At 47.5% G+C, this 26,581-nt stretch overlaps 1 protein-coding gene across 5 annotated transcripts in view; it reads left to right on the forward strand.

Annotated features, from left to right (window-relative positions):
• Positions 1 to 807: 807 nt before the first annotated feature.
• The window catches only part of camk2d2 (calcium/calmodulin-dependent protein kinase (CaM kinase) II delta 2), a 209,253-nt gene continuing 183,479 nt past the window's right edge, over positions 808 to 26,581 (forward strand). For 4 of the 5 annotated variants that reach the window (XR_011078353.1, XM_068591862.1, XM_068591864.1 and 1 more), the window contains exons 1-8: positions 808 to 1,313; positions 5,493 to 5,587; positions 21,209 to 21,268; positions 22,440 to 22,494; positions 23,744 to 23,809; positions 24,311 to 24,383; positions 25,935 to 26,037; positions 26,230 to 26,313. Coding sequence is in view for 4 of the 5 variants with exons in the window: in XM_068591862.1 (XP_068447963.1) it covers positions 1,252 to 1,313; positions 5,493 to 5,587; positions 21,209 to 21,268; positions 22,440 to 22,494; positions 23,744 to 23,809; positions 24,311 to 24,383; positions 25,935 to 26,037; positions 26,230 to 26,313 (598 nt within the window). In the remaining variant the exon portion in view is untranslated. The remainder of the gene's footprint in view (positions 1,314 to 5,492; positions 5,588 to 21,208; positions 21,269 to 22,439; positions 22,495 to 23,743; positions 23,810 to 24,310; positions 24,384 to 25,934; positions 26,038 to 26,229; positions 26,314 to 26,581) is intronic. The other variant, XM_068591865.1, reaches the window with a different exon arrangement.

Here is a 26,581-nt window from a genome sequence, read left to right on the forward strand (position 1 = left end):
ACATCACAGGTGTGATGTCACCACCTCTTGTTTTAAGGGCTCTGCAGTCTGTGGTGCCGGTCGCCCCCTTTAAGAAACACAGCAACAGTTACATTAAAAGCAACGCTGTCTGTTGAGCTAACACGTCAACAGTTAGCTTGCATAGTTAGCATGTTTAGACCAGCGAGGGGATGAAGAGACGTGTGAAGACGAGCAGCATCATTTTGACTTTTTTGTCGTTGTCTTATTTATGACTTCTTTTTTTTTTGCTGTTGTTATAATTGTGCCTTTTTTTGTGGTCATAATTATGACTTTTTTATGTCATAATTATGAATTTCGTTTTTTTTGTCATCATTTTGACTTTGTTTGTCTTAATTCTGACTTTTTTTGTTGTTTTCATAATTATGACTTTTTTTGTTATAATTATTTTTTCATTGTTGTCATAATTCTGACTTTTTTGTTGTTGTCATAATTTTGACCTATTTTTTTGTGGTGGAAATGGGCTTCCATACAAACGTAATTAAAGTGGCCAAAAGTGATTAAAATGTTAAAGTGTTATAGTGTTCTTCGTGTTTGTGGTCAACTGTGAGCTCAGCTTGTTACGCAGCCTGACAGCAGCGAGAAGGAAGGACTGTAAAGGTAGATATTAACACAATACAACTACTATTGATAATATTTCTATCACCTCCACCATCATCAGCACCATCTTCATCATCATCACCACCACCACCATCATCATCATCATCATCATCATATCATTCCTTGTGTGTTATTGGCCCGCGTGAGGATGCAGGCAAAGTGGGCGGGGCTGAGCGCACAGCCGGTGGTAGGTGCGGTACAGTGCTGCGTCTGATTGCGCGCAGAGCGACGGACACACACACTCGCACACGCTTCGACGCGCACCAGAGCTCCCGGAATGCACACAAAATGCTGCGTCTACGAGCCGTGACAAGCCGCCGCATGTGAGGAAGCTGAAGACACCCGCAGACGCCGGAAGCTCGCTCGTCCAGGTTTGAGGCACAACACGCGCGCGTCTTTTACCGCAGACAATCCTCAACCACCAGAGCCACCATCTCCCTCCCAACCGACGCGCTCCAGCCGTGCATGAATCCCTCCGTTTGGCTCGCAGGGTCCAGGAAACAAAAACACACACACACATACATACAAACACACACACACACACACACCCGGCGGCGTTGACGAGCGAGTGCGTTGGACAGCCCTTCCGTTTGTGAGCGCACCCCATCCCGCGTCTCCGGCACCTCCTTCAGGATGGCGTTAACGATCTGCACGAGATTCACCGACGAATATCAGCTGTTCGAGGAGCTGGGGAAGTAAGGAAGCATATCAATTTACACAAATATGTATATGTCTTGTATCCTCTGGAGTGATCTCCGGAGGAAATGTCAGCCTGTTATGTAATAGGCCGCTTGGCTTATAGGGGACGCGGATTCCGGGCTCTCTCTCTTTCTCTCTCTGTGTGTGTGTGTGTGTGTGTGTGTGTGTGTGTGTGTGTGAGTGTGCGTGCATGCGAGTGTACACATGAAACCTGTGATGCAGCAAGGGGAGGGGAGGGATAAATACGCTATCACATATCATGCATGGATGTGCAATGGCATTATAATCCCTCTTGTTTACGAAAGAACCGAGCCTTTCGTCATTTGCCTCCGATCCCGATCCCGTGCGGAACCCGGATGTTGCATCTGGACCTCCTGGGGGTTGCCAGGAGCTCCGTGTTGCACACTGAACCGAGGTGAAATGTACTGAGGGATGTAAAACCGGTGACATTTGGTAACAAATATCCCTCTCTCTCTCTCTCTCTCTCTCTCTCTCTCTCTCTCTCTCTCTCCCTCTCTCTCTCTCTACCTCCATCTCCCCAAATCCTCCTCCTCCTTTTCTTCTTCCTCCTCTTCCTCCTCCCCGCGTGACAGAAATACACGCTCGGTAATGCGACAGCAGACCATGTCGCTGGCGATGACACATTACCCCCCCTCCCTCCCTCCCTCCCTCCATAGCAGAGCTGCGGTCAATTATCAGACACAGACCAAGGGGATTCCTCACCCCTAAGAGAGAGAGAGAGAGAGGGAGAGAGAGATGGAGAAAGAGATGGAGAGAGAGAGAGGGAGAAAGAGATGGACAGAGAAGCGCATACAGGCGCGCGCGCGTTGTGTGGTCATGACCCACAGTCTGCTCAATCTGGAGCCAAAAAGCACAGAGAGAGAGAGAGAGAGAGAGAGAGAGAGAGAGAGAGAGAGAGAGAGAGAGAGAGAGAGAGAGAGAGAGAGAAATGTACTCCCAGAGTTTTGTCTCAATCCAACCGGAGGAGGTTCATCTCCCTCATCTCGTGCACCATCTGTGGTGAATAATGCAGGCAGTGTATGACTTTTTATAGTAGCCTACCTTTTAACTCACCTGATCACCCCCCCCCCCACACACACACACACACACACACACACACACCCCAGAGTCTGATTTCAGCGGCCTCCAGTATAGTTTTTAATATTATATGGGAGATGGTTGGATTTTTTTTTTTCAGTGGCATGAAAGAACATCCTGGACATTCTGTGCTGTAACGTGTCGATGAGGCGTGCAATAAGAGACGTGCGGGTCAGAATCGGCATCCGCAGACTTACATGGATGCAGATAAACACTTTATTCTAGCTCCTGAAGGAGCTTCGTATACTTCAAGGTCCGCCGAAGCTCCTCCAGACAGAAAGCTAGCATGCGGTGTATTCTCTGCACCGGATCAGTTTGAGCTTGTTCATACTTCCGGCACCTTGTTGAGGATGAAGCCGGGTGTTCTTTCAAAGAAAGAAAAAAAAAATCCTTTCATAATTGAACGATTAAGTCGTGCAACAGTGTTTTCCTCCAAAACAAATCCCCCTGAAAACACGACCGCAGCATCGTCCTCCTCACGGTTGGGCTGCTCGCCCTGCAACCCGCTCCCAGCTGGATGGCCTCGTCTTTACTTTCCAATGCAAAAGTGTGCAAATCCACTGTACACACACACACACACACACACACACACACACACACTTCTATCTACGGATCCCTGTGCCGACTCAGCTTGGCAGTTGCACTTCCCGGTGCCGTGTCAGCGCCACTACGCAGCGTATAGTCAAGTCCCATTCTTGCGTAACATGTTATGCTATGATTTCCTTTTGACCAAATCCTCTATAAATTAGAGGTAAGCTTTAGTGGCAAGCTGCTCGCTCCACAGGACGTTAGATAACGTGTTTATGGCGTGTTGCGGCGACTCGGCACAGATTGCATATGGCCGCAAAGCCCCCAGTTGGTAACACTCATTTAACCGTAAAATACAACACACTCAGGAGTACAGTAAGGGACAGAAGGGGTCATGTGAGGTGATGAACATCCTCCTGTCTTTCCGGTGTTTTCACTGTTTTGGATGCTGTCCGGATGCCAGGCGTGTGTGTGTGTGTGTGTGTGTGTGTGTGTTTGTGTGTGTGTGTGTGTGGAGGAGGGGGGAGGGGGGGGGGCATGGAGGCCCGCATGCGTGAGCCGAGGCGGACCTCTCTGTGGATGGTTGCGCGTGGAGATGGAGGGATGCAGCACTCTGCTTTTCTCCTCCCTCAAATATAGCTGACCTAGTTTTTTTTAATATTTTTTTTTTATCTTCATACACTTGCCCGGAACACCGGAAACCACGCATGGCTTAGGCAGCAGCAGCAGCAGCAGCAGCAGCAGCAGTAGTAGCAGCAGCAGCAGTAGTAGCAGCAGCAGCAACGGCAGCAGCAGTGATAGCAGCAGCACCAATAGTAGCAGCAGCAATAGCAGTAGCAGCAGCAGCAGCAGCAGCAGCAGCAGAGCAGCGACAGCAGCGGCAGTAGCAGCAGTAGTAGCAGCACCAATAGTAGCAGCAGCAGCAGCAGTAGCAGCAGTAGCAGCAGCAGCAGCAGCAACAGCAGCAGCAGAGCAGCGGCAGCAGCAGCAGTAGTAGTAGCAGCAGCAGCAGCAGCAGCAGCAGTAGTAGCAGTAGTAGCAGTAGTAGCAGCAGCAGCAGCAGCAGCAGCAGTAGCAGCAGCAGCAGCAGCAGTAGCAGCAGCAGCAGTAGCAGCAGCAGCAGCAGCAGTAGTAGCAGCAGCAGCAGCAGCAGTAGCAGTAGCAACAGCAGCAGCAGTAGCAGCAGCAGCAGCAGCAGCAGCAGCAGCCGCCGCCGCAGCAGCAGCAGTAGCAGCAGCAGCAGCAGCAGTAGCAGCAGCAGCAGTAGCAGCAGCAGCAGCAGTAGCAGCAGCAGCAGCAGTAGCAGCAGCAGCCGCCGCCGCCGCAGCAGCAGCAGCAGCAGCAGCAGCCGCCGCCGCCGCCGCAGCAGCAGCAGCAGCAGCAGCAGCAGTAGCAGCAGCAGCAGGCGCAGCAGCAGCAGCAGCAGTAGCAGCAGCAGCAGCGGCAGTAGCAGCAGCAGCAGCAGCAGCAGCAGTAGCAGCAGCCGCAGCAGCAGCAGCAGCAGCAGTAGCAGCAGCAGCAGCAGCAGCAGTAGCAGCAGCAGCAGCAGCCGCAGCAGCAGCAGCAGCAGCAGTAGCAGCAGCAGCAGCAGCAGCAGCAGCAGTAGCAGCAGCAGCAGCAGCAGCAGTAGCAGCAGCAGCAGCAGCAGCAGCAGCAGCAGCAGCAGTAGCAGCAGCAGCAGTAGCAGCAGCAGCAGCAGCAGTAGCAGCAGCAGCAGCAGCAGCAGCAGCAGCAGCAGCAGCAGCAGGCTCATGGCCGTGTCTTTCTCTCCAGCGATGAGGACAGCGTGTGCTTTACGCCTTTGCGGGCGAGGCGGTGCAGGAATAGCGCATCCCACGCGTTTGTGTAGTTCAGCGGTACAGTGTGACTGTACCACTTCCATTGGAGCTCAGCCATGGAGCCATGGTTGTTGATACTCACCTCCGTTTAGAGCTCCAGAGCGGCCAGAGCGCCTTCCAGAGGATGTTCAGCTCCTGACAGTAGCTGCATATTAATATTCTATAAAAGGAACTCAAAACCTGTCTTTTCAGTCTGTCTTTTGTGTGGTGTTTTATTATTTTATGTGTTTAAAAAAAAAGTAGTATTGCTTATTTTAAAGCCTGGTTTTATTCAGTGTGTTATGTATTTGTATGATATGGTTTCAACACGTTTTATTTCTTATTTAATTCTAATATGTATATGTATATACAGTATATATTATTCTATTGGTGCTTTTTTTTAAACGTAATTTGGAATATGAAGGTCTCATTCAATCTTCTCTACATTTCATCTTGTTTTCGTCTGGTCAATAATTTGCAAAGTGCTTTGCTGCATTCAATTAGTTTGAAATGTGCAATATGTATTAACATAATATATACCTTTATATATTATTATACTATTGAGTGCTTGATTTCCTAAAGCAAAACGGTACACTTTGGTAATTTAGTTTTTCATCATCACACGTAAGCTTTTTTTCATGAGCTTTTTTCATTAACTATATCTGGGTGTGTGTGTGTGTGTGTGTGTGTGTGTGTGTGTGTGTGTGTGTGTGTGTGTGTGTTACTTTCTAGGGGCGCATTCTCTGTGGTCCGGAGGTGTGTGAAGATCTCATCTGGACAGGAATTTGCTGCCAAAATCATCAACACCAAGAAGCTCTCCGCCAGAGGTAAGAGGAACACACACACACACACACACACACACACACACACACACACACACACACACACACACCATGTACAGAAACACACAACGTGCACATATATACGCCAACAACAGAGCAGAGAAAAACACGCCCCAAACTGCGGCGTGGGTTAGCTTAGCTCGTAGCAACATCTGGATGGATTAAAACAGCAAATGTGTCAAGTAAATGGCGTTTTCCCGCTTTTTTTTTTAATGTCTTCTCCTTTTTGTGTTTTTGTTTGTTGAGTTATTCATATCTGTCCCTTTTTTTAGGGTTTTCTATGCAAATGTTTGTCACATACAACCTTGGGAGCGTGTGTGCGCATGTGCTCCGTATTGATTCAAGGGGCTCTGGCTGGTCTCGTCTTCCCAGGGGCAAGCAGCTCTCTTCGCGAAGCCGACCCAGTTCTTTCACATCCGTCACTGTAATTGTAGCCGTTGGCCTGGTTGCTGCGGGCTTTGGACGCACACACACACACACACACACACTTATATTTGCACGCACGCTCGCTCGCACGCACGTGACCCAGGAACCGCCAACAGCGTGTTCACGATTACTAACCAATGGAGCGTTGTGCTTTTCTTTTTCTGCTGTGGAACCCCGCCCCCATTCACCATCGGCCAATGGCGGGTTTTGTCCCGGCTCGCTTGGCGCCCCGCTGACGGCCAATGAGCTGCTGTCGCCACGCGACGCGAGACCCGGGCCCTCGGCGGACGCCAGACCCGGGCCCGTCTAATTTCATTTGTGATAGTTTGCTGGAAGTGACCTTGACTGTTGCTGTTGCACTCGCTGTGCCAGCGCCTATAGTTTCATCGGTGGCAACGCGTGATGTGTGTCTCACAGTGATGTGGTGTGTGTGTGTGTGTGTGTGTGTGTGTGTGTGTGGGTATCATCACCGAGCAGCTCCCTCCTCCCCCCTCTTTGCAGTATTTTACCTTTTATTCCTTTCCAGCAGCTTCCTCCTCCCTCTGCATGTTCTCGGCTCCTTGGCATTTACTCTTCTTCCCTATTTAGCGTTTGCCTGCCTTTTTAAAAAAAATATCTGTCTCTCTCTCTCTCTCTCTCTCTCTCTCTCTCTCTCTCTCTCTCTCTCTCTCTCTCTCTCTCTTGCCTCTTTTTGATTTACAAGACCGTCATACTGCTCAGCAGGTTGCTTTCCCCGCCTCACACCCCTCCTACCTGCACCACCCCTATACCTCACCCCCTCTCCTCCTCCTCTTCTTTTCCTAGCTCCCTTCATGCTCCTCTCTTCCCTTCTCTTTCTTTCCTTCTCTCTCTCTCTCTCCCCCTCAGCCCCCCTCGCCATTGCTGCCTCTCCTCCTGCCCGCGTTGACCCCTCCCCGCTCGGGGTCGGTTACAGACACCTCGACAGACGGATCAGTGTCCCGTCGCTCGCCCGCCGGGACCAAGAGTTTCCAAAAATACTGCAAAGGGTTATCGCTCATCTCCCCACGCGTGATGGATCTGCGGGTGTGCGCTCGCGTGCTCGTGTGCGCTCGTGCGTGTCAAGGTTTACGTACCGGGGCGTGCTGGCGTGTCAGATATGCTCTTACCCTCTTTCTCTGCGATAAGCCCGAGAATCGCAACTCTGATTCCCTTCTCCCTGGCAGGATCATGACCCCGCCCCTCCCCTCCCCAACCCCACCGCCGTGTGTTCTGCACAGCATGTGCATGTGTGTATATCAAATTAAAAAGGGTTTAGGGCAGATCAATGCACTGTGTGTGTGTGTCTGTGCGTGTGCGTGTGTGTGTGTGTGTGTGTGTGTGTGTGTTTGGTGTTCCTGGGTACACACATGGGCCTGTATAGGACCAGTCACAGTCTTGCAATCTGCAATCCTGATTATGCAGCGTTTCATTAGGAGCAGCAGATGAGCCAGTGAATGAGAGGAAGCAGTGGTGAGAGAATGACAGAGAGAGAGGGAAGGAAAGGATAGGAAGCAGAAGAGGGGAGGGGGATAATCAGAGAAAGAAGAAGAGAAGGGAGAGTCAACATTTAAGTGTGTGTGTGTGTGTGTGTGCACGTCGTATCCCTCACAGCAGTTGGATATTTGCCCTCTCCCTTCATGCATGCGTCAGTGTCCTGTCACTATGACTCTGTCTGCAATCTTTTGTCACTTTGTATTTGCTTGTGATGGGCCGTGTGTGTGTGTGTGTGTGTCTCTGTGTGTGTGTGTGTGTGTCTGTAATCCCCTCAGATCGTTCTTGTTTGTGTATCTGCACACTGGCTTCATTTCCCCACTGCGTGACCCCGTCGGGGGAGCGTTTTGAATCCATAGCCGTGAAGATATTTTTCATTTTTGTCGATGCGGAAAAAAAACAAACATCTCAACGTCGCGCTGCATTCGGGAAGCGGAGAGGGCGAAGAAATAGATGTCCATTTCCGAGGAGGGAGGAATCAAAAGGTTTAGTCAGCCCCTTGTCGTGAGACGGCGTTGACGACGCTCTTCGTTACGCCGTCATCGCTACGTTCTAGTCCATTTCCTGGACGTGTCCCGCGCTAATTAAAGTCCCGGCGTTCCAATCCAGCGAGCCGTAACCGACCCGCCTTCGTATGGACGCTTCCTGTAGTGAGAGGGGAAGCGCTACTGTTATTTTTTCATGTGGAAATGTCATGGAAACAGAGATGATAGCTGTTGCTGAGGTGTAAGCTAGTCTGCCTCAGTGATATATATATATATATATATATATATATATATATATATATATATATATATATATATATATATATATATATATATATATATATGCACGCTTTCTTTTTGTATATTGAGCATTTTCCCTCATTAGACGAGATAAACATTTGCCTTCCCTCCCTCCCTTATTGGTCTTTATTCCTGCTCTCCTCCGGTGTCACTGTGACTCTGTTTCGCCTCACTTTGAAGTGAAGAGAGGGAGGAGAGGAAGAGGATGTGATTGTGGGAGGGAGATATATATATATATATATATATAGAGAGAGAGAGAGAGAGAGAGAGAGAGAGAGAGAGAGAGAGAGAGAGAGAGAGAGAGAGAGAGAGAGAGAGAGAGGGAAAGATAAGGGGAGAGCGACAGAGAGAGAGAGAGATAGAAGAGGAGGAAAGGAAGGAGGGATCAGTGGGGAGAAGGGGGGAGGGAGGGAGGGAGGGAGGGGGACCACATGACTCACTGGGTGCTAAAAATAAATGTTGGTCATTCTCTCACTCTCGGTGTCTCTATCTCGCTCACACACTCACACACACACATGCACACAGTATTGAAAATATTCCATCCTTTGAAAGCAGCTTTTGGTTTCCCTCGATGCTCACCTGTATGGCGAACCAGAAAGCGCACTAAAAAGGCCTGGAACATGCGTAGCACAGGTGTTTTTGGACGTTATCGGGGATTCGAAATGCTTTTAGTGTTAAAGGCAATTTGGAGAATCTGTCTTTTGCTATTGATGGACCGTTAACGCAACGGCTGGTCAAAGAAGCTCACATCTAGTCAGGCGTTATGTTCCATGTGACGTTGTTAGAGATGCAGAGAAAAAAATAATTCCTTACTGATTTCTTAGAACTCTTCGTCACTTCTCGCCCGGCCTTCGTCAGCAGAAAGATTTTGCTCACTTAGTGTTTCGTTGCCAAGTGCAAACTCAATCCACTAATGAAGGCTGATGGATGTACGTGAAAGCTCTGGAAGAAATCCAGGAAGCGAAGCGTACGCTGACAGGACATCCCACCTCACAGGCCCCAAAAAAGACCACGCCATTTAAAGGCTGAACGTAGCTATTCGGATTGATTTCTCACAACCCCGATAACCACCTGTATAGCCGTTAGGGGTGGGGGAAAAAAACGATACGGCATAGTATCACGATATTTTGCGTGGCGATATTGTATTGATGCATGGAAGCCAAGAATCAATGTTTTATTTAATCAATTCTAAACGTTTTGGTCGTATGATAATGAAATCAATGTATTTTTTGTTGATTTAGTTATCCTTTTGGGGACAATTTGGGGTTGACATTTTTTAAATAAATGTCATTCCATCACAATACTCAATTTATCGCGATAATATCGTATTGTGACGATATTGTATTGTATGACTTCTGGTGATTCCCACCTACTAATAGCCGTTACCAGTGGTGGATTATTAAAGTAGAGACCCATCTCCAGTGTCTACTCTGTATACTTCAAAACGTCAGAATGATACAGTCGGGCGTTTTCCTTCCTCGACCAAACCGACGCCACCCGACGGAAAAGAAGACGGTGTCGAGTCACAAAGAGCGCACGTCAACCAGACGGCAACCTGTAGCTCCATTTGCAGCTCGTTAGTTTCAGCTGCGTGTACATTTTAGAGGACAGTTTCGTCTGTCGCCAGATAAAACGTCCGTCCCCCCTCCCACATCCTCCGTCCCGCCTCAAAGCGTCGTTAATAATGTAAACCATACTCAAAATTTGCAGCGCTTGCGTTTCCTAAATGTCCGGAATCTGGAATATTCAAGCGATCGGTCGCTCGGCCCGGAAAGGAGCCACAGTATGGTGTCGAACGAGAGTAATAGACTCTGTGGAGAAGCGAGGGCGTTCTTAATTACAGAGTACAGCATCTCCTTCTGTCTATTCCTTTCTCTTTCTCTCGCTCTGCCTTTGTTCTTTTCAACCTCTGTTTGATTTACCCCCCCCTCAACAATCCCTCTCTGTCCTCCCTCCTCTTCCTCCTGCCTCTCACGCATTCACCGCTTTGCTTTAGTCTCAAGTGCTCCCAACCAAGAAGGAGTGATGTTATAACATATGAATAGACAAGGATCTGCAGATAACAATGACATCATGATTATTTATTCCCCACAGAACCCAAATCGACACTGGCATAATGTGCGCTTAAGGAAGGCACTAAAGTGACACTCACGGCAAAAACACTTAATACCGAAAGTCCTATTCCTATTTTCTTTTTTAAAATGTTTTTTTTATTAAAACCGATGGAGATGGGTAAAGCGCTGCCGCCACAAAGTGTGCAGACACATTTCCACATTCCCAGATATGTACAGTACCGCTCCACAGGTTCTCGCTTTGCAGAGATACCTAAATGTTAGGTTTTTTTTCCGCCTTTCTTTGCACTAGGCGTGGAACATGGCTGCAAAACATCTGGCTCCCGTCGGTAAAGTTCGTGGGGTTCAACGCAGCCAGAAGTTCTCTCCGGTAGATTGTAGAAAACGGCGAATGTTCCTTGAAGTATTAAAAAGCAACAAAGGTGTGTGGGCTTGTGGGTTTGCGCCGTTTCAAAGATTGCATAGGTAACCTTGCCGCGCATCCTTTGCCGGTTGCCATGCCAGCTCTTGTAACCATGGAGCCACCCAGTTAATAATCTGCCTCCTTTTCTTTTTTTTTATTAAGTAAAGGAACATTTACAAACAAGCTTTTATTACTGCCGTTTTAATAGCAGAAAGGATATTCCTGTGAAGGCTCCTCGGTCATGTGATTGAGCACATCATTTTGCTTCTCAGGCAACCGATGTGCGAACACTATCATGGCAACAGCATCCTCCGTGCCGCGGGGCGCCGCGGCTGCGTTTTTTGGAATCTGCAGCTTTTTGTTTCTCTGCGTGATTGTAAATGTGAGTTGTGTGTCTCTCCTTGTGAAAAAAGGATTCATCCAGACCGCCACCCTCAGATTAAAGCACTTTGACACATTTGTCCAAAGTGCGTGCGGCTGCATTACGCCGGGGGAAGATAAAGGCAGACATTACCGTACGTCACCGAGGCTCCCGGGAATACTCTGGGGACATTTTTTTTTGTTTTTTTTATCTCTGACACCAGCCACCTTTTGTTTCTCCTCAGAAGAGAAAGCAAGGAAGTTATCAGTCTCATAATTCTTCCCCTCTTGGGAACCAGCGGAGGGTGACGGTGTCTCAGCATCCTGGATGGTTTCATTAGACCCTCGGGGTCCTGTGGAGGGGAAGGAGGATGGGGGGGTTGGATCCGCATGGATGAGGACTACTTAGCTGCTGTCCACAGAGGATGTTACTTACACCCCACCACATCCTTTCAATTAAAAGTCTTAATTAAACTGTTTTAGCAACCCTGTTGTGGCATGTGCAGCAGGTCGATTTGCTTTGGCGCGCGAGGGGGTCGGACTTCAACTGAGGTTTATTTTTTATGATCCATTAAGTTATTGACCGCTTGGACAGATTAATTGAATTACGCCCAACATTCTAATTTCCCACAGGATGTTTTCAAACTGCTCATTTTGTCCAAAAATAGCCAAAGGACAACAATGTCAAACATTTGCTCTCACCAACAAAACGTTGGTATTTTTGATAATGAGAATAAAATAAACATGTTTTCCAATGTGTATACTCTTTCCCCTCAGTGATTATGCTCACTAAATTGTTCTCCAGTACTATTGGATCTGTACTATACAAGTACGGGTCCAATTCTCACTCAAGTCCAACAAAAACGTCCAACAAAAGTCCAACAAAAACACTGAGTGGACTTTTATTAAGTTATATTTGAATTTATTTTGTGTTATTTTAAATGTATTTTCAGGCTGCCATAAAAAAAAACTGTCCAGGGACAGCAGATAAAAATTAGCCTCTATGGCTAACTCTGGCTCACTTACAGTTGTACTGTTGATCAGTGTGTATTGTCCTTGTAAAATAAACAAATAAAACGAAAAAATAATATTTGACTGGAGGAAGTCCCCTCTGTGGTTGGATTTAAAGAAAGACCACAGACTTTTCTGTACAAAGCCATTCGGTGAACATTTGACTGCAGCCACATTTTTGCAACTCCTCAGACACGCTAGCTAATTCATAATCTCCTCCTGTTGATAGAACACGTAATCTGGCCAGCACTGTTACCTTTCAGCGTATCCTATTGTATGACAATACATAAACAATAGTGTAAAAATGTGTTGTTGCGGTCGAAGTGAGGCCGCAGTATTGGTCTTCATCTTCATCGATCAATTTTTAGCATACAAGCTAGTTTTGCAGAGCATGTTTGTTGTTGGCACATTTTAATTTTGTGTTTTTTCAGCACAGTAATTCAATGCTCCTCTTTTAAAAGTTGCATACTATGACGACTGAGGCCTTGTAGCTAACGGCGCTAACTGCTCTTACAGGATAAACGGCGGCAAACGTCCTCACAGAGCTAACGGTGTTAGCGCCTTAGGCGCCACGCGAGAGCGACTAGCAGGTATTCGCGTCTCACACTCACGTACGCTCAAACCTACAGAAAGCGTGTACATCCGTCCCGGCTATATCAACAACGCAGAGCTGGAGCGGCTTCCCTCTCTGTTCAGGTAGACCGATACATCCGCTATATTTTTTCGATCGATGATGGTCCTTTACTGGTACATTAACGCTCTGAATGTTGTATATTGCTGCTTTAAGTTTTACTCCCCCACTATCTGTTCTTTTTTTGGCTTAACATCTCTTGATAAAATAGAAGTCTAACCTTTCCATTAACATTTCCTGCAGTTAAAAATGTCACCCTGTCTTCACATTTGGCGGAGCTAAGTGTTCCACTCGGTATGAAGTCGCTCTGTAGGTCGCACCGCCATTACCAGCCACTTAATTAACCAGAGTCGATGCTAACGCATTTACAGGAGAGGTCTGCGCGTCGCGCCGGTTGAAACAGCGATACAGAGTGGAGGCATTTGAACCGGGTGTTTATATAAGTTATCAGAAATAGAAATTGCGAGCCGTCGGTGTCAGCGCCGGACCAAAATAACGTACCGTTCTTTTTGTCCGTGAAGTGAAAATGCCGCGTGGATTTGATCCATAACAAAAAAAGGCCAGAAGGGAGGTAACCACCACAACTTTGTCAACCGGAGTGAAGACGTTTCAAGTGAACGCCACACCACATGTTGTTCCTTTCCTGTCAGGTGTTTGTTCCGTCTCTATTTCTGTCCCTTGCCTCTCTCTCTTTCTCTCTTCTCCTGCTTTCTATTCGTCCTCTCTGTGTCTCCTCTGTCCGTCCCTGAACCTGGTTAGTTTTGAGACTGACAGGACGTCAAACTACAAAAGGCCAAAGAAGAACTAAAAAGCGCACGCGGAGAACACGCAGCGCAGTACGCTCTGCTGCAGTGCGGATCGCGGACGCGACGCATCAGAAACTCACCGAAAGAGGAAACGGAGGCGGGGAGGGAAACAGAGGGGGGAGGTTGACGAGGTCCGGTTTGGAAGATTTAGAGTTCAGCCTGTTGATGGCGCGGCTTCGCAGAATGAGGACGTTTTGTCCGACGAGACTCTCGCCCCCTGCAACACTTTCTGCAACGCTACCGTGTCTCCTTAATTCCTTTCCTCCTTCCTAGGAGACGCTATAGAGGCAGCAGGCCGTCAACAGAATGAGGCATCCTCGCCTCAGAGCCGTCACTTCAAGTGGACGACAATTAAATATGACGCGTGTCACAGCTTCATCGGCTGTCCATTGTTTTTTTATCGCGCTGTTTAAGACGTCAGTGTTTATAACTTATTCATATTTATATTATACATTATTCACAACTGCACAATGTGATAAGGATGTCCAGATTTTATTCAACACACACATATACAGTATATATATGTCTATATCTACATATACATATATATATATATATATATATATATATATATATATATATATATATATATATATATATATATATATACATACATATATTGCTCACTACTGTTTGTATCAAAAGTACTATACAAATCAATATGAACATATGATTGATGAATATATATTTTGCACAAACTAAATTGTTTGTCTATATGACAAATTGGAATGAAAGCAAATGACTGCAGGATGAAGCAGAATGTTAATTGTTGATATCATTTGACGTCAGCGGCTCGTTGCACTTGTAAATGTAAAGTCATGAAAGCAAATAACCCAAGTATAAATAATGATAGTAATAAATCTATAAAGTCATAGGAAATATTCATGTGAATCAGCGGGCCTGACTTTTTCACATCAACATCCTCGATAGCGTTCAGTGGTTATTTCGCAATAAGGCCCACTTCCCTGTTGGCCTGCAGCACATTTCCACATTCTCGAGTCACAGTGACATCATTTCCACAACATTTCGTAGCACCCTTAAATGTTCTTTTAAGAAATATATTGTTTGCTTTCCATCATCCTGTTTTCTGACTCGCGCACACAGTTTTTCTCGCTTGGTAAAACCAGACAACATTGTTCATCTGATTAGTGGTTTATGGGCAGCAGAAAATGACAGCATATTGACACCATAACTCATCCAGCAGCTTTCCATCCATCTTATTTGATTGAAGTCAACAGGAGAAGTTGCCACTTCAATAGCAACTACGCATCACTCACAGAAGAGAGCCTGTGGAAACACTTCTCGAGCAATAAACGTCTGTCGCTGAGACAAAAGAGACAGAAAGGAATCTCCCCTGCTTGCTGCTGTCGACGAACCCAAAATCACGCCGTCCTAAATATGCTGAGAAGTGTGACATCCTCCTCTGGGCGGGGCGGAGGCGACGTACCTGCAGCAGTAGATTGTTTTCGACAGGACGGTTTATGGCGAGAGCAAAGCAAGAGGGTCAGCGAGTCGCTGCGTTCATGACGTAGCGACGTATAATTACGCGCCGACGCTTTCGAGAACGTTTCGGGATCGCCGGACAACCAAATAACACCATCGTTACGAGCACGTCTTGCTGCTGCGGCGCACTGTGTGTCTAAAGGGCGATACACACTCTTGCAACTACAACCGGCCACGCAGTTGCATCGACGGACTCGTTTGGGTTTCCCGCGTTTTCTATACGCCAGAACGGTAGATGGCGCTACGAGCGTTTAGAGTCGACCTGCACACCGACGTTCACCGGTATCTCCCTCCGGGAATTCAACGCCATCTGCGTGTCCTCATACTTCATCAGATGGGTTATATAAATGCTCATATTTGCAGGACCTCTTCAGCCAAACGTTCTTCAACGGGATCCATTGTTCCTGTTTCTGCTACGGCTTTTAAAAATGGCGGTGTTATGCTATGAAACCCGAAATGCCAGACTCAGAAAGGACGTGGTGAGCAGACCAATCACAGTGTTAGGGGGCTGCGAACGGCTCGCGTAGCTTTGTCGGATAGTCAGAAATTTTGGGCGACGCACGCAAGATGGCTGACGGGACGACGCAAGACGCCCTTGCGGGTCTTGCGTGCTTGCGTCTCCGCGTAAAACCCGAGTATAAAGGACCCTTTAAAGTCCGATTTCACAGTAAATCTGTTGGATCGTTTCATGGCGCAAATAAATATTGCAGCCGAACGATCACAATGCAATACAACGACTTCATAAATGTAAGAAAACAACTTAAAGAAAAGCGCCAGAGAAAAGAAGCCGCTCGCCGTTCGTAAAGTCTCCCTCCCGAGGTTCGCTGCGATATATTTCTTTACGTGTAAGTTATTCGCCGCTCGACAGGCCGCCGTGCAGACAGAATGCCTGAGTGATAACAGCTGACTTGGGTGGCTTCACATTTGTCTGCACAATTACACCGGCTTCACGTTATGCAGAAAATGCTGCTGTCAGTTCGAACTATGTAAGCAAAAGGCCTCTCGCCAGTGGCTGTGGCAGCAGGGCTCAAGCTTTCACACACACACACACACACACACACACACACACACACACACACACACACACACACACACACACACACACTCCCAGGTACATTCATGCAACATTTTTGTCAGCCAGTCAAAACTCATTGTTGTCAGTCTTGAGTCTTTTCTCCGAGAGAAAAAAGAGAGAGAGAGAGAGAGAGAGAGAGAGAGAGAGAGAGAGAGAGAGAGAGAGAGAGAGAGAGAGTTGAATCTCAAGAGTCGACTGCAGCGCCGGTCGCTTCAGCTGAATCTGTAAGATGTGATTTTCCGCGCCATTCAGATATGAAAACGCTCTGTCAGGCGAAACATGCGGACGAACGTCAAAACCCCTTTCCTCCCACATGCGGCCATTTCTGTGCTCCAATGCCGGTGGCTTGTGTGTATATCTTTGAATCGGGGAGAAGTTTGCAAACTCCACACGGAAAGAAGGCGGCTCCCTGCTGGCCACCAAGCAGTAGCGCAGATATAGTAAGAAATGCACTGAAACGAGTTGAAACCATTTTTGGCTTTATGATTCGTGATATCAAAGGGGACTGATCGTTTTTACAATCATGGGCCTGTTTGCGGGGAGATCTGAGGTGTTCGTGACGACGTTTTCTTTTTCATTTGATCCCATTTTTTTAATCGCTCACTTGTCGACAAGTCGTCCACGCTATTGTGACATTTTTTATTCGTTTCAGCTGACGCCGGCGCTCTTCTGTTTGACAGTAAGTCTCCGACAGATCCGGGACACTCAAGTTGTTACGAGTCACAGCGAAGGTGTCTATTTCCTGAAGATTACAGCATGGAGCCGTCCCACACGTTCTGCAGAGCTTGCATCTTTGCTGTCAAAAAGAGCAAAGTTGCGATTTTAATGTCACGCGCGGGCGACCGTCCGAACAAAAGCACTGAACGTGGACACACACACTTACTGTCCTTTCCTTACAGTGTGCTCCTTTTAGCGTCGCGTAACGGTTGCAATTCATTCTTTCTTTTCTTTCTTTCTTTCCCGCGGCGTGCACGAGACGCTTTGACGCGTTCAAGTGACACGTGTTCGGCGAGGTGCGTCGGCTCCGGCGGTGTTGAGTTGCCTCCGCCTCGCTGCTCTGTAGTTCTTCGGTAGTTGCGCGCTGAACTCTCGACGTCGGCCATTTGCATGCAAGGCTGGTTCCACTGCAGAGGAGAGGAGAGGCCCCCGACGCTCTGATTGGTGCAGGAGTTGCTAGACAACAGATGTCCAGCCGGCTGAGAGTTGGACTACCTGTGGAGGAGGGAGAGAGAGAGGGAGAGAGAGAGAGAGAGAGAGGAAGGGAGCGAGAGGGGGGAGAGAGAGAGAGTGAAAGGAAAGTGGAGGTGGGAAATGATGGAGCGAGCAGGCTGTTACATGACAGACGTTTACTGTGTTCAGTGAGTTGCAGCGTCGGGAAGATGAAATCCAACCTATCGTGACCGCCTCTGAATGCACCTTTTGCGTTGTGTTTTTATAGCTTAAAGGGAAGGATTATGCCTTGAAGTATTCATATTATTTTATTAGTCTTCCTTCTGGAGGCCTAAAATCACAATACTAACATTTTTTTTCATAACTCGCAGGTATTCTGCGACGGATGAAAGCAACATATCAAATCCTTTTGTGTGAAACAAACTTTGCTAGGGACTGATATATAATATTAAATGGATCATAATATGTGGTAAATGTACTTTAATTCCCAGGTCATGCTCTAAAAAATATTTTATATCTTTATATTTTGGAGCTTTGACATTCAAAACCTGAGTTTGCTGCGAAACGTTGCATTTCGTTGATATCATAATGAACATCTTAGGAAATGAGTAATAAATAAAAATATGAAAATAAAATAATACATCTGGATCAGTGAGGTAGTCATGATTTAGCTCATGTGGCTATCTCCAAGTTCTGGAGGATTTCAATACATTTATTATACACTTTCCAACCCACGGCCAGAGAACACAACTTCAAAAAAAATAAAATACAAACACTATTTTGGGGTGCGATGGTGAGTGATGCGTGTGTGTGTGTGGGATGCCGGATCTATTTTACGGTGCGTAGGAGCACGGCTGCTGGGGGCTGAACATGTGGACCGGGCCGACTCCAGCGCAGCACCGTGTACGCTTTCGAGAAACCGCTGAAGAAGAGCCGCGACGAGGAATTACGAAGTGGAGCTTTTGTCGCGGGAATGAGAAAGTGAGGAAGTTGTAAATGAGCACACGGTATCTGACTGCCGGTGTCAGGTGAGGGCTCCAGAGAGAGGACCCAGATGCCGGCGCGAGGTGCAAAGTCAATGTATTCATTGAAAAACAAGGCAAGGTTTCCAAAAGAACAGCTGGAGGTAAAAACACAGGACAATCCCACACCGGGGCAGGAGACAAACGCTGTAAATACACTATATACCGCGCGTTTAACCTCACCTGGCAATGCACTGTGGGTAATTGCCTTTGGGCAAAGTCAGCATCTAATGTTGACTTACAGAAAGGGTTCATAAAGGGCTCAAAATGTCCGCCACGGAGCCCTCAGGCGCTCCACAATGTGACAACGGGACTAAACCATCAAGGACGTCAAAGTTCGTGAGTCCGTAAGGGTGGAGATTGGAATTGGGCCGAGGACTGCAAAATAAAACAGGAAACTAGAAAACTACTGGGACTAATCGTTGGGGTTTTATGTATTATGTTTATTTTTATCAATGCAAACATTTGTGTGTCTTTCAGTGACAGTGAGATATCGGAGAGATCGGCGGTGACCTTGCCTTGTCCAGCTTTGAAACACATATTTATTGTTTGTTAAATGAACGTGTGAAACAAACCGAAAGGGCCCCGCGACCCCGCGACCTCGCGGCTACGTTTGCCCCTCGCTTCCAGGCCTCCTGTCAGGATGCCCCGTTTGCCTGTTCCGATACGCCGGCCCGTCTGGAACGCCGGCGCTTCGCTTCAGACACCAGCGGGGAAAAGAAATTGGCGCCCTCTCACAGGCAAAATGGCGGCGAGGGGGCCCGTTAGCTGCGGCGCATGCAGCCTTTTTTTTGTTGTTGTTGGTTTCAGCCGGCCCTCTGGTTTCATTTACACCTCATTTCACCTCTTGTAGCATCGCGCCGAATGCTGTCCCGATGCAAAAGGCCCCTTGAAGCAAACTTGTGATATTTCGCTGTATAAAAAAAACATATTTCTCACACGGCGACCGCTTCGACGCTGGTTTGGGGAGTTTTTGAGTTTGTCTGTGTGCTGGTTACTGACTGTACCAGGGCAGGTTTAAAATCAACTTCTTTCCTCCTGTATTTTTAGCTTTAACTGGAGCGCAGCCACCGCTCAGCCTGCATTTGTTTTGCATTTCACTGTTGGGATTTTAATGCTGGCGTCCTTCTCTTCCACTGCGCCTCATACACTCCACCCTCTGGTGTGGGTGAAGCGTCTTTCAGACGCAGCGAACACACACACACACACACACACACACACACACACACACACACATACGCCGCGCCGCGCTGGCATTGCTTTCAAAAAAACATTCTTTTTACTTAAGCATTTGTGAGCGCACCAAGTTTTTTTGTTTTAAAAATCCTGCTTCCCCCCTCCTCAGTTTGTTGTTTCCTACGGATGCACCGGGGCGACAAACAAAAGACATACCCGTCTCTATAACGGGAACGCGCCGCCTGCTGCTCTCCGCTGCTCTCGAGTCCGACAGTTTCCATAGCATCCAGAAGAGCAGAGCAAAGAGAGGCGGACGAGAGTGAAAAAATAGGCGTCCTATTTTATTGGGGGGAGAAAAAAAAAGAAAGAAAGTTGAACCCGTTGCTCTCTCCCTCTCTCTCTCTCCTTCACTTTCTCTCTCTCACACACTCTCTTGTGTCCCGAGGCAGCGCTGAAATGGGTCGCCTCAGCGCCGCGCTGCAACACTCATTATAGCGACTGCTGCTCCCGTTCGCTTCTTCCGAGTCCGAGTCGCTGGACTTTGGCGTCTTCTGACTGGTGGGGGAGAGTTGAGAGTCGCTCCTTGTCTCTCGCCAGGTCAGACAGAATCGGTCTGGTCTCTTCGAGGAGAGATTGAGGTGTGTGAGAGTCTCTCTGAGGGCCGGTACCCACGGAAAGGAGCGCTAACCCGCTAATACCTGCTGTCCTTGAGGACGGGGGGCGCGTTGTCCAGCTCGGAAAAGTTTTGCCTTCGCGCGCAGTGCAGAGAAAAATAAGTGCAACTGCCGATTGGAGGCCCACGACTCCCACTCCCCCTCGCGGCGCGTCGGTTGAAAACGACACACGCTACATCGTAGCTTTTGGTCGTCAGGCCTCGACTATTCCCACAGTTTTGTTGCGCTCTCGCCACTCCGACAGTGTCGTTTTCAGCTACAGCAGCCAGCTGTTTGTGGTGACAAGCCTGGAAAAAAAAGACATCGTGTGCTCGACTGGCTCAGCACCAAACCGCAGAGACACATAGTTAGCGACTCACTGCTGAACAAGTGCAGCATTTAGCTGCCAAAGAGACAGATATTTCCCCCAGGAGCTGGTGGAGACCAAAATCAGAGCTAAAAGGGAGCGGGTATGTCAGTGTGGTGTTCATAACCTGTTGCACACACACACAGAAAACAAGTTATTACAGGTTTTATTGGTTTTTCATTGGCTCATTGGAACGAAATGCTAACCGTGTGACTGCGATGGCTACAAAACTCAGTGTATTTTATGACATCGCCCATTCCCGGCCTGCTGTATGTGAGCAAATACATGTTCAGAGCCCGGAGGAAGCTAACGCTCTTTACTTTGACATTTTGGATTTGGCCTCAGGATGTGAATTGAAATGCAGATTGTAGAAGTTTTCTTTGTCAAGTGTTTGTTGCTCCGATAGGGAAAAGACAGCACCGACACAAAGCCAACACACACACACACACTCTCACATAGTCACACGCACATTTACATACTGTACGTGTGAAGGTCAAGTACACAAACACCCTCTGACAGCATCCTCCGCTGAGTCCAAACTAACTTGCAGCCAACTTCCTGGTTTCCTGGTTTTCCGAAAGCCAATCACAGTCGAGCGTAACGAAGAGCGTTCAAAAATAACCCGTTTGTGTTTTTTTGTTTTGTTTTCTTTCAGATCATCAAAAGCTGGAGAGAGAGGCGAGGATTTGTCGTTTACTGAAGCACCCCAACATCGGTGAGCTGCGAGTCCTCGATCTTAGAATACACACACACACACACACACACACAGTTCAGGTCCCTGGTGAATCCTGCTATGGCTATTCATCTTCGAGACACATTTATGAGGAAAACAAGTGTGTGTGTGTGTACACATGTACAAAGGTATGTAATGATGATGTATCTGTGTGCTCTCCCAGCTGAATCTTCAGAAACCCCTCCCGCTATACGACTGACCCGTTCCACTCTTTCCTCCTCATTACACCTCTGATAAAACCCGTCGGTTCTGCACCAGAGCTGCCGTTTAGTTTCCTCCTGATAGCTTCTGCTCAAAGGAAAGTCTGAAGAAAGTCCTGAAGGAGAAGCGCTGGGAGAACTCATCCCAGATTCAATTGACTCTCAGATTTCAACAAAATGAACGATGTCTTGGTCCAATATTCTGATTTCTGTTCTGGAAATAAGAGATAAGCCCCAAAAAATAAGATGAAGCCTTATTTGAATACTTACAAAAACAACTAATCTGGAAACTTGGATAACAAATACTTAATGTGATTGTGTCTATTTGTTACAACTTCTCCATGTTCACTTGTAGTGTCTCCTCAAATAAACAATAAGGTGTGATGTGATATATCAGAGGCACTACAAAGAAACGGTGAAGGATAATTCTCAAGTCTTAAGAGCGGAACGAGGGCTTTGAGGGCATTATGGACTTTCTTATGTCGATACTAAGTCCTGTGTGTGTTAATACGTCGGATTAAAAAAACGCACATCTCCAAGGATCAAGGACCAAAGTGGCCGCCAATGCACATATTTATTTTCTCTTTTTTTTCTCCGAAACGTTTGAGCGGATCCAAACATCTCACTGTGTTTAAATGGAAGAGTTAACCAGCATCAAACCCGATATCCCCCACACACACACAAGCTTTTAAATGATATTGATATTCCTTCATAACGAGGCTAACTGAGCGAGTACAGGTTTGTTACGGCCTCTCCAGCTGAAGCTTTGTTATCCGTAACTAACGATGTTCTACTTCATTTGCCCTCTTTGGCACATGACGACTGTGTCTCGGCACGGCAGCACCGAGGGAAGTGTCGGTAATGAGTAACGGCGGTGTTGGCGTTGAGCTCTTCTTCCGTCTCTTTACTTTTTCCCACCCTGTGTTCGTGTTTCTGTTCAATCTCCTCGACAGTGCGACTCCATGACAGCATATCAGAGGAGGGCTTCCACTATCTGGTGTTTGATCTGTGAGTAGCAGACTCTCTCTTTCTCTCTCTCTCACACACACTCATTTTCACATGTTTTGGCTTGTTTTACTTTCCCTGACTTAAGGAATGTCGAGTAAAGATTTTAACTGCCCCCAAAATGACCTGTTATACACAACACGCATGACTCTGACATCTCAAACATCTGGAGCTCTGGTCAGTAAAAGCAACCGGCTGTGTAGGCAGGAAGCCACAGCTGCATCACAAACACAACTGTAGCATGGCTACTGAATATAAGTGTTGTAAGGGCCCACGTGATGTGTTGAACTCACACTTTTTGGACACATATGCAGTTGGAGTCGGTGTGAAATCAGGCTTTGGAAGTAAAATACTGTGTGTGTGTTATTTTGGTGATATGCTACACACCAGCTCCACCTGGAAGCTACACATACTTTGCATTTTGCACACTCAGTTTAAACTTAATTAATGTCCCTAAATACACTGCACAGTTATTTGTATTCTATTTTGTATATACATATACATATTTTACACATTTTGCACACTGTTTACATTTAATTTAATTTAATTTAATTTCCATCACACACACTGCAGTTATTTGTATTCTATTGTGTATATATAATTTTTTATTTTGTATATATCTGTCATCCCTGTTCTTATATTTTATTTTATGTTGTGTGTTTAGTTTGTTTGTTTATTCCATTTGGTGTCTGTAAAGTGTTGGATGCTACTATGACAGCTAATTTTCCCTGGCGGATTAATAATAAAGTACATCTATCTATCTATCTATCTATCTATCTATCTATCTATCTATCTATCTATCTATCTATCTATCTATCCATCTATCCATCCATCCATCTATCCATCTATTTATAAATAGATGGATAGATCTAACTAATCTTTGCACAAGAGTTAATAAAAGAAGAAAAAGCATGAATCTCTGCTACATCTAGGTTATAGTACTTATTAAGAACACGTGTTATAGGCTCCTGACCTATATCCCCTCCTCCTGTGTGTGTGTGTGTGTGTGTGTGTGTTGGATCAGCCTGTGTGTGTGTGTGTGTGTGTGTGTAGAAAGCCCTAGAGGCAAATCGGTGCCCATATAAACCTTGATAAGATATGCGCACATGTAATAACTGTGTGGTGTGTGTGTGTGTGTGTGTTTGTGTGTGTGTGTGTGTGTGTGAGGATCTCTATGAATGTTAGTTTGGGTCATGGATACAGAGAGAAAGAAAGCTTCAGTGTGACGCGCACCATCTCCGTCTCTCCCCAGGGTGACAGGAGGAGAGCTGTTTGAAGACATTGTAGCCAGGGAGTACTACAGTGAGGCCGATGCAAGGTAACACACACACACACACACGCACACACACTGCTGAGCACAGCAGCCATTATGCATCTCTGCCTGTGACTGGTTGTGGGTGTGCGCTCTATTTGTGTGTTTCACATATGTTCTTCTCGGAGGGTGTGATGCAGCTGCCTTGTCCGGAGCATCTCCCACAGTTATTTATAAAAGTGATTCACGACATATAGCCGGTGGAATTAATCATACGCAGCCTTCACTTACGCTGCCAGCGTACTTCTTCCTCCTCCTCCTCCTCCTCCTCAGAGAGAGAGTTTGTATCTCTTCGGTGTAATAGAAATCAATCTTGTGGAGAATGTCCTACCTTCACGGGACTTAATGTCAGCCGTCGAGAAAGTAGCGTCACACAAAAGACGCCTAATGAGAGGGGGCATGTGATACATTGGTTCTTCTCCCCCCTTCCCTCAATTAATCTCCCTCGTCTTCTCTTCTGCCCCTCCATCCTCTCCTCCTTTCCTTTCCTCGCCCCCTCTCTCCCAGCCACTGCATACAGCAGATCCTGGAGAGCGTCCACCACTGCCACGTGAACGGGATCGTCCACAGGGATCTGAAGGTTTGTACCACGGCCCCGCGGCCCCCGTTCAGGCCAACAGATGGCGACATTCAGAAACTTCCCCCTCGAGGCCCTCGCCCTTTGCATCCGCACGCTTTTTTAAATTGACATTCAGTTGACGATTGTCTTCTCGATGCGAGGACAGAAATATCATCGTGGCGTTTTTTTCTTCTTCACATCATTCCGCTCTTCCTTCTCGATCTCTAGCTTTGAACAGTTATTGGAGTCTGACCTTTGCCTCGGCCGTAAAAGGATCGTGGCGCGGCAGAACTGAAACGCGGCAAAGTGCAGAGGCGGGAGGAGGAGGAGGCTCTGCTCCTCCATTGTTCCAGTGAAACCCCGTGGAGTGGATGTTCTGAGCTTAATTACCCGTCCCTGCCAATGTCAGGACTGCGGATCCTCCTCTGACGCCCCCCCCCCCCCCCACCTCCGTTAATGTCGCAGAGTGCTTGCCGGCGTCTTCGCGTGTGCGTGTGATTGCGAGGCGCCCCGGCGACGGAGGAATAAGGAGCAATCACGACGCCAGAAGCCGAGGCGTGATCACCATTTGCATAATTATGTCAAAATTAGCTTGAGATGTGAAAAGATTTCCAATGTCATGAATATTCCAATTATTGTCTGGATCCTCATCACATGCGAGAGCATGAACTAAAAAAAAAATGGGGGGGGTTCTGTTGAACGCGTACCTGCGCCACGAGAAACATCCGGATAACCGCGACGGTTCATGAGATTTTCCCAAATCCGTTGACTTTATTCGAGCAGATATCCTTCTTTTTCCCGAGGGGATGATGCGCTTTCAGACGCTTCACGATCAGGATGCTCTCGTCGCTCTGGAGACGACAACGTAGACATGTCGTTGTGTGCGGTTGTCGGTTGTTGAGTGTGTCTTGCCACAAACTGACGCTGTGGAGAGTCTCGAACTGTGAGGAAATGTATTATTCATTAGTGTCTCACTGGCCTCAGGTCAGCCAAGACCTTTCTGCACCTGTGTCCGTGTCTCTGTGTGTGTGTGTCTGTGTGAGTGTGTTGTGCTAAACTGTGTCAGTGTGCGGCCAGCGTTTTTTTGTCTTTACCCACTTGTTTTTACACCACACCTCCTCCCCCCCTGTGTCCTGTGTCCTGTGTCCTTCTCCCCGCCGCGTGCACTTTGCTCCCACTCGTGGATTTTAACAGCCGATTCGGTCGCCATTGTGGCGCGCGAGCGCACGGCCGCCCGCCCGCCACGCCGATGAACGCTCAGAATCCACGAGACGCCGGGAAGCGAGTCCACCGCTACGCCGTGGGAAAAGGGTCCCTCCTCCCCCTCCCACCTTTTGTCACGTATAGAGATTTGGTCCCGTGCCCATTTCTGATGTTTCTCTGTCATTTGTGTGGCAGAAAAGGGCGTGGCCTCAGACACTGATTTAAGAGCAGTTTAGCAGCGTTGACCCCTAAGAGCTCGGATTAGGATTTGGTTTTGGCTAACCTGGTTTTAGATCTGTGTCTGCGGGCGGCTTGTTCCCAGAGCGCGTGACCTCTCACCTCTAACCTGTTTGACTCCGCCCCCCCCAGCCTGAGAACCTTCTATTGGCCAGTAAGCTGAAGGGGGCGGCGGTCAAGTTGGCTGACTTTGGGCTGGCTATCGAGGTGCAGGGGGACCAGCAGGCATGGTTTGGTGAGTATTCATCCATCCGTTTTTTTTTTCCAACCTGAATCAGTTTCCAACGAGCAACCGACCAATCGGTCGATCAGTGAATCGAGCGATCGATCGCAGTTTGAGTCGGCCGAGAAGCATCCCCCGTCACTGAATCGGCCACTCCTGCCCACCATTCCACATCTCCTCCCTCCCTCCATATCACTCCTCCAGGTTTCGCCGGCACCCCGGGCTACTTGTCTCCAGAGGTCCTGAGGAAAGACCCGTACGGGAAGCCAGTTGACATGTGGGCCTGCGGTAAATACCTCCGAAAACCAGTGCTCCCACTGCAGCTGTCTGGATGCACTCCAGCTCCAGCCTGAAGCAGAAAAAGTGTTGTTTAATAGTAGTGAATAGTATAGTACAGTGGTTCTCAAACTGTGGGGCGCGACCCTCTAGTGGGGCGCGGAGGTATTACAGGTGGGACGCGAGGAATGATGCAGATTCTTTAATTTTTTTTTTTTTTTTTTTAAGAGTCCTTTATTAATCCCACAGTGGGGGAATTATTCTCTGCATTTCACTCATC

The sequence above is a fragment of the Clinocottus analis genome, unplaced genomic scaffold (genome assembly GCF_023055335.1).
Source record: "Clinocottus analis isolate CAN_PGR_092001 unplaced genomic scaffold, fCliAna1.0.p SCAF_26, whole genome shotgun sequence".
Lineage (NCBI taxonomy): Eukaryota > Metazoa > Chordata > Actinopteri > Perciformes > Cottidae > Clinocottus > Clinocottus analis.